The sequence below is a fragment of the Globicephala melas genome, chromosome X (assembly GCF_963455315.2).
Source record: "Globicephala melas chromosome X, mGloMel1.2, whole genome shotgun sequence".
NCBI lineage: Eukaryota > Metazoa > Chordata > Mammalia > Artiodactyla > Delphinidae > Globicephala > Globicephala melas.
Window position 1 is genome coordinate 73,126,180 of NC_083335.1, and position 8,540 is coordinate 73,134,719.

Consider the following 8,540-nt stretch of genomic DNA (forward strand, 5'->3'; position numbering starts at 1 on the left):
CCTGGGCATAGTCTTGACAGTGTGAATTAACATGGTGATGAGTGGTTTGTTGTTTTTAAAGCATAGGATGTGGCCTGGGAAGAGGCAGATGATGAGTCCCATGTGTTAATATCATTATAAATTCCAAGAATGTGACAGGTATTTTTTTAAACATTTATTGTAGGCTCAGGTGTCTGCTGGGTGTTCTGAAGAATACAAGGAATATAGTATATACATTTATGTCTTGCCTAATAGAAACCTAGTTGGGGATATAAAATTCCACAAATTAAAAGATAGGTAAATGTATAAGGCAGTTTCTAGTGAGTTCCAAAGGGTGGTACAGACAGTATTGGAGGAGTTTAGTTGTGGAAAGGAATGCAGGCAATGAGAGGTGCTGAGAGGCGCTAGATCAGGGAAGTATTATTAGAAGAGGTGAAGGTATGACTGGGCTTTGAAAAGATGGATAAAAGTAGGGAAAATTTCTGGGAGGGAAGATCAGAAACATAAGCAAGAACACAGAGAACATGAATATGGGACCATATGGGGGGATGGTGAAAAAATCACCTTAATTGAAATAAATATGTTAGATAATGGTAGATGAGTTTGGGAAGGTAGTTTGGGGCTGTATTTTGAAGGACCTTGTTGGCTGAGCTAAGGAGGCATGGACTTGATATTTTTGGCAGGAGGGAGCTATTAAAGTATTTTAAGCAGCAGAATAACATGATCATATTAGTTATTTAGAAAGACCACTCTTGTAACACCAATGTGGAAGATAGACTGGAGAGGGACAAATGGAATAAAAATGAGAGAATTTAGGAGGGTATTGCTATCATCAGAGATGATAGGGATTAGCTCTAGGGTAGTGGCAGTGGTAAGTCAAAATGAGAGATATAAAATAGTTTTCTTCTCTTACAGCCATTAATGGAAAACTCTATGCCAACCTCAGGGGCCTTACCATGTACCAAGGAGAACGAGTGGCTTGGTACATGCTGGCCATGGGACAAGATATTGACCTACACACTGTCCATTTCCATGCAGAAAGCTTTCTCTATCGGGTGAGCTGGAAAAGAGGCTGAGTCCCTCAGAGTGCTTTGATATCCATTAAGAAAGAAGAGAATAAAAAGAAACATGATAATAATCAGTTAAAAGAAGAAAGGTCTTGTACATGGAGTATTGATCAGGGAATTCTAGTTTGGCTTTGTATCCCAAGGTCAGTCATTGCCCTCCAGGCCTTAGCTTTCCCCTATGATATAGAAGAAATGAATGGCTCATTTATGTGATAAGGAGATTGAAGGAATAAATGTAATTAGGTCTCAGTCAGGGACTTGAGGTCCAGTAAGCAGTCATCCTGAGTAAGAAATTTCAGAGTAGTGTCTCACAATCTCTGAAAGTCCTTAATCCATTCCTGAACTTCAATTCAGGACCTACATGGGACTACATGTGGGTTTTGAAGAAGAAATTTTGTCTTAGGAAAAGGGGTCAGAGTTGTAGGCATTAATGTGGACTTAAAGACTTAGAAGTCCTGATAAAGGTGGTGGCATAGAGGAGAAACTAAATTGAGTTTCATTTCTAAAGTAAATATGTGGATCCTTCCTAGGGGTCAAGGCTTAAGCCTGCTAAAATGTATGGATATACTAGTTTTTATCCCCCTAATGAAAGACTAAATGAACTTTACTTTGGGACACTTTAAGAAAAAGTAGGAGGAGAGAAAGTCTCCTCTGTTGAGTCAGTTTGTATGGGTGGGTTCACAGAAGAGATGGATAAGATGGAATCTTTAAGCTGTTCTCTGGTCTGTAAATCTTGAAATTCCATGTCTCTGGTGTGGATACCCAAGCCTTTTAATTCCTATAAGTTCTGAGACTATCTCTACCCTTCACTTTCTCTCTCTCACCCACAATCTCTCTTGCAGAGTGGAGAGAGTTACCGGGCAGACGTGGTGGATCTGTTCCCAGGGACCTTTGAGGTTGTGGAGATGGTGACCAGCAACCCTGGGACATGGCTGCTTCACTGTCATGTTACAGACCATGTCCATGCTGGCATGGAGACTGTCTTTATGGTTTTGTCCCAAAGAGGTAAAGCCTAATTAGGATATCTTCTGGCACTGTATCTAGCCTGTAAGAACCAGATAATCCAAGAAGTGACTTGCATCCATCTTCTGATCCCAAGAAGACAGAACAGACCCCTTCTAGTGTTCTCCCAACCAATATTTCTCATTCCCTGTTGCTCCCCTGCTCATGCCCCCTCCTAATTTCTTTGATACTTGTTGAGCTCACATGAATTGACTCAGCCTGGCTGGGCTGTATGCATTGATGCTTAGTGTAGATTTGCTTCCTTTGGATACATTTAATTTGTATGTAAATTTATTATTTTAGAGTTTATTAGAGGTATTAACTATTTCAAAGGAATCTTATTAATGAGTTCTTTTTTTATAAAAAGGAAAAATATAATTCCAACAGTCACCCCTTAATTAGTTTGTTTTGTGGGGATTGTCTAAGGCTGGAAAGAGATATTAGCCTTCAATTACAACTAATCCCAGACAGATGCTAACAAGGATGGAAAAAACTTTTTCCTTGTATTTGTTATATGGAGACGTAATAGCCAGGGTATTTTCTTTACCAATAAATCTTTGTTCACCACCAATAACATAGAAGAGTAGGCTGTGTTGAATTTTGTGTCCTTGGGTCATCAAAGCATTGAGTCTCACTTCTTAAGTCTCTTAACCTGAATCCAGTACTCATCATTATCCCCCTTGCAAGAGGCTCAATAGAAACTCTAGGGACCCACATGAATCCAGAGAGGTATTTTTTCTCCTGTTCTTTTTTTTTTTTTAAAGTCATGCTGTTTTGAAAACTGGTTATATTGAGGTAGGTATTCTGGGATTCCCAGCCATTGATATTCTGTCAGCAGGAATAGAAAGTGGGAAAATGTCTTTAGACATTTAAACAGGGCTAGCAAACCAGGGTAGAAAATACAACTCTGCTATTTACCCCCAGGGAGGAAGACGAATAATTGTACATTATGATTTCCTATATCTTTGGAAAACTTTGTTCTCTGGTAACATATACTGCTAGAATGTGTCTTCCAGTTACTACTGTGGTACTATTCCCTACCACCCAGACAGGCACACATAATTCTTTGTTGTATCCTGTCAGTCCTTAGAATCAAACTCTAGTGGTAAATTGATATATCATCAAGATGCTATAGATCCAAAGCAATAGATTTTCTCCATGTGTAGTAACGGGTCATGTCAAATATGGACCATCTAATAGATAAGAGACTGCATCAATACATATCATCAAGGAACTTCCATGAATAAGAATAACTTACCTCTCTCTATAATAATGAGCCAGTCCATAAATTTTACCTATTTACCTTTTGTTTGTTTGACAGACTATGGTCTAATTTGATATTGTTCCAATCACATATAAGCTAACAGGCCAACCAGAGGGAAGAGTTGAAGACAGATAGGGAATAAAAGACTAATTGTTGGAAAGGGCTTCCCAGGGAAGAAGCAGGGGATGAAAGTCAGAGCTACAAAAAAATATTAGAGTGGGGTAAGGTCATTTTTTTCTACTAAAAGAAGAAAGAAAACAGAAAAGACCAATGTGTAGGTTTGGGTGAGAGGCTTGACAAAAAGGTAGATATTTCTGTCTGATGGTCTGTGTTTCATCTGTGATGGAGGAGACAGAGTCATCTACTAAGAATGAAAGATAGATGGTAGTGTAAGGGGCTTTAGAAGAGTGGGCAAAGTGGTTATGAAATAACCACTCTGGGTGGTGGGGGAAAAGTTACTCTGAGTGATGGGAAATAAATTAATTATTGCCAAGCAGCACTGAGGACTTAGTTGAAGTTGGACCCAAAGAATACTGATCTTTACAATTGTGTGATGTTTCTCCACCAGCATTCATCATAATACCAGAAAAAAATACAATGAAAGTATAGTTACTGGGGTTTCAGCAAATGATTATAATATTCCTGGTAAGTTAGTAGTTGAAGTGATAGACAATGGAGTCCAGCCTGGCCAGGAATGGAAGAAAAAAACAGGATGAAACTGGTGAGGTGAGAAAAATGGAAGTGTCCAGGAGCTAGAGGTCTTCATGAGAGGAGAAAATAACAGGTGAAATAGAATAAATAGCATTAGAACATGGAGAGAATAGGAGGCTGTTGTTAGATTTTAGACTTATGAGATGGAGCAAGTCTGCATAATTAGCCCAATGTAACCATAAGAGTGGTTGATAGAGTTGGAGTATATTTGAAATTTGTTAGAGTTAAGAGGTCTAAAAACTGTGAGGCTTAAGTGTTGGATAGGTCGACACTTATGATGGGAATTGAAGACAAGAAAGACTGAGCCACGTACCAAAGACTTCCATGAATGAAAACTGCTAGGTAACAGTGACAAGAAGTGGTTGTGATTTTTTAGCCAAGTAATATAAGCCTCAAAAGAGATGGATCTTTGCAAAAAGGGGAGGAATAATAAATAATCTCAAAACAGTATTGAGAAGATATAAAGGAAGTATAGTTCTCAGAAAAGAGCTCAGCCTCATTAAAGCAAGAAGAGGAAGAAGTATTCTAAAAAGGTTGAATATGTAGGGATGCAGGTTTGACAAAGAACAGGGGCTTCCTGAAGGAAGGCTGGGAAAAGGTGGCAAAAAGAGCAATAATGAGGATAAAGTGTCAATAAATATGTAAATTTTGGCAGAGGGGTGACTTACCTTTTGGACTCCTAAGACTATGCTCTTGCTTATATTTTGTGTCACTGCTCAAAATCAAATCCACATACCAATACTGACTTTGATCACAAGACAGTTAATTCCAGTCACCTCCATTTTGCTTACTATATCACAGAGAGTCCTCCAACCATTGCTAACCTCCTACAACAAGCCTGTGGATAAGTAGGAAGAATAATAGGACTAACTTCTTTTCTCTTTTTCCTCCAGAACACTTAAGCACTACCACCATCATCTCTGAAGAGACTGGAAAAGGTAGGGAGAAGGATACACAGATTGGGTAGTTATATATGTTGTGCATTTGGGGAAAAGTTCAGTGCCTCTAGAAGATGAGTTTCATATGGCTGAAATGTGGACCTCAATACTAGCAGAAAACATCCTGAGATTTATTTAAGATTTCAGAAGCCAGGAATCTAAGGTTAAGCTTCCAGTTAAGCTTCCCTCAGCAGGTTTATTCTCTCTGACCCCCATGCCCAACCTCCTGAGTTGAGGAAAATTGCCTCATCCTCAGTGAAGGCTGCTATCTTATCCTCTTACTAATGTATGAGGGGAAATAAAATTCAAGGTCTTGCTGAGTTGTGAATGAAGGTGCTATAGTACAGATATGAATTCCCCACAAGGACAGTGTGAAACTAGGACAAATGCCATTCAGTCTGCACCAGGTAATTAATCTTTCATCTATAGAATACTAAATAGTTGACACTTTAGAACCATCCATTTCTGTACTTCCAGAAAATAGAGCTTCTTGTTCTATCCAGGCTGGGTTCAAATAATGCTTTCACTCTCTACCTCATTTGTACCTGAACTGAGAAAGATTCATAAAGTTGTGAGAGGCTAGAATAGATGTTAGAGATTTTCAGTTTAGTCTGGAGGTTTTTCAGCTCTGTTTGGAAAGGTCCTAATGATCTAAGTATCTTATAAACAGTCAACCAGGGGACTAGGGTATGTCCTGGAGGATTAGGGAGAGGTAAGGTGAAGCAGAGAGAGCAGAGTGACATACATATATGTATATGTATTTGTATATATATATACATATATATATACACACACATATATTTTTATATATACATATTTTGTGCATACATTTGTATATGCATTTTTACATATCAGTGTGTACATACATACATACATCCTCATAAGCTCTTGTTTGTTAAAAACGTTAAACAGTGAGGAAAACCCCTCAAAACTGGTGGTCTACTAAAGCCCAATATTTTCTGAGAGATGGAAAGTGATTTTTCCAAGGTCACAAGGGAAGTAAGTGGTAGAATGTAAACTCAAAACCAGAATGTTTCCCAGCTTCCATTTGAACTCATTATATTTCATCTTCTCTCAGTTCTGTAAGAATATTGATTCATCCAGTTATACATTCATCAAACACATACTAACTGCCAGAGACACCAAAAAAGTAAGACATAGTCACTATTTTCCAAGAGATTCATGTCTAAAAGTGGAATGAGACACAGAGACAATAATTGCAGTGCTGGATACTATGTTATTTTTTTAAAGTGGGGAAACAATAATAACAACGGATCAATTATTGTGCATTTGATGCCTTCCAGGAGCTATGTTAAATATTTTATAAATATCAACTCACTCAAGCCTCACAATAAACCACTGAATTAAGTATGGTTATTATCCCCATTTTATAAAAGAGGAGACTGAAATCCAGAAGTGAGGGTGGATTAGGTCACTTAGCCCAAGGAAGTAAATTGTGGGAGTACAAACAGTACAGGTACTTTGGGCACACAAAAGAAAGACCATTGTTAGTTATACAGCTGAATTGAAGAAAGCTTTGCTGAGACATATAATGTTTAAGCTAGGGATAGAATGGTGAGGAAGAAGAAAGGGTGTTCAGGCAATGGGAGCAGCATGAGAAAGTCTTGGAAGCCTGAAGAGGCTCACCCATTCTGTAGAACAAAGAATGAGTTGCTATCCCTGAAGATAGTAAATAAGAGTAGGCTAAGTTAGAACCTGATCGTGAGAGTTGCAATGTCTGACTTGAGTCTGAGCTTTATTCCATAGGCTGATTGGAGATCATCAAAAGTTTGTATGCCAGGAACTAAGAAAATTAGATATTTCACCTAGAAAGATCAATGTGACATCAGTGTTACAATGACGCAAAGATGTGAGAGACCAGACAGCACAGAGACAGGCTCTTGTCATGGTCCAATGGTCAAAGTGAGTATTGATAAGCTAGATAATTGAGTCAAACTGCTTCTCAGGAGTTTCTACTTACTGCTCCCAGTTCTACCCTCTGGAACCACGCAAACCAAATTCAATTCTTTTTTTTTTCTACATCACAGGTTTTTATATATTTAAAGAAATATGTCAAGGCCCTTCTCACTCTGAGTGTTAGCTCTTTCCATGGGGGGACTGGTGCCTCAATGCTTCCTAATAATTTTCTCAGCTATGACATTTTGTTACGCTGGTTCTCTGTAACCTCCGTATCTGTCATCATTGGCTGATCTTTTGAGGGCTAAGGATAGTTTCTCTGTCCTATTTGGATGACCTTATTTCTCCTCTCCCAGAGTTGACTATAAAATAAGACATTTTAGAATATTCTCCATCGCAGGGTTCCCACTTGCCTCTTGTTCCATTTCAGTAGCAATTCCCAGAGACATTGGAGAAAGCAATGTGAGGATGCTGGGCATGCAGATCCCTGTAAAGGATATCGAGATACTGACTTCTGTCTTGATTGCCATGGGTGTCACTCTCCTGCTCATTGCTCTGGCTCTTGGTGGTGTGGTGTGGTACCAGCATCGGCAGAGAAAGCTACGGCGCAACAGGAGGTCCATCCTGGATGACAGCTTCAAGCTTCTGTCTCTCAAGCAATAACAGCTGGATCCTGGAACTGCACATCTGGGACACACTCCCAGCAGGTCATGGACTAGCAGCTGACCTCATTGTCATTGTCAAAGGGGAATGGGTTTTAGAGAGGCAGAGGAGGGAATCAAACTCAAAAGAGTATTTCTTCACCAATTTATTTACATGGAAATGATATGCTTTCTTTTTCTTTAGTTTCTTTACTCCACTTGGGCACCTGGGGCTGAGTCCCCTAGTATCTAATATCACAAATTTCAACAGCTATATTATATCACCCACTGACACTTGGAAGGTCTGGAAATTTCTAAAAACTGACTCCTCTCACAAAGTAGATACCAAGAGTAAGGTTCACTGATTAGGTTTCTACTGCTTTCCAGGACTTAGGCAAGTTCAGTTTGAACTGAGGCTAAGTGAGCTGTGATGATAATCCAAATCTAAACTAGGACTAAGAACATAGTCTTGATGGGGAATGGGTGGGGTGGGATTTTAAGATCCAACTTGTATTTTGATTCTTCTTGGCAGTGGACTGTTTTGGTTAAGTGGGTAGATGGAATATTGTTGTCATGAGCAACTACAACCTTTGGAGGCAAAAGCTCCTCAGGAAGGCAGTACTCCAAGTTCTTGGTGCATTTGCACTGAAGGGAATGTTGAGTGTCCTCTCCATGTTTTAGTCAGAAAATCCTACACATTAAAGTGCTTGTTAGAATACCATAAGAGTGAACTTGGTGAATTTGATTGTCTCTGTGGCCTCTGGGAAGTTGTGACTGTTATTGAAAAAGAGAGCACTCAGCGAGACTGGTGGGGGTGACTAGTGTTGGTCATAGAATGGGTCTGCCTATCCTTTGTGGACCCTGCAGGTTTGTGTTTTGGAAGTGAAGAAGCTGCCCAAGAGGAAGCCTCAGAATCAGAGTGGTAGGTACCATCTTTTGACCCATAAGTGCCAAAAGTATTCTGAATGCAAAGAAAAGTTGCCAGAGGGAAATAAAGGGCTGAAACTAAGCTCAAACCTTT

At 39.3% G+C, this 8,540-nt stretch overlaps 1 protein-coding gene across 5 annotated transcripts in view; it reads left to right on the plus strand.

The window, feature by feature from the left end:
* HEPH (hephaestin) overlaps positions 1 to 8,237 on the plus strand; it is a 95,165-nt gene extending 86,928 nt beyond the window's left edge. For 3 of the 5 annotated variants that reach the window (XM_030851429.2, XM_060292868.1, XM_060292867.1), the window contains 4 exons: positions 895 to 1,034; positions 1,889 to 2,051; positions 4,917 to 4,961; positions 7,309 to 8,237. In XM_030851429.2, the coding sequence (XP_030707289.1) occupies positions 895 to 1,034; positions 1,889 to 2,051; positions 4,917 to 4,961; positions 7,309 to 7,541 (581 nt within the window). In that variant the 3' untranslated portion in view covers positions 7,542 to 8,237. The remainder of the gene's footprint in view (positions 1 to 894; positions 1,035 to 1,888; positions 2,052 to 4,916; positions 4,962 to 7,308) is intronic. The other 2 variants (XM_060292866.1, XM_060292869.1) reach the window with 1 other exon arrangement.
* The last annotated feature ends 303 nt before the right edge of the window (positions 8,238 to 8,540 follow it).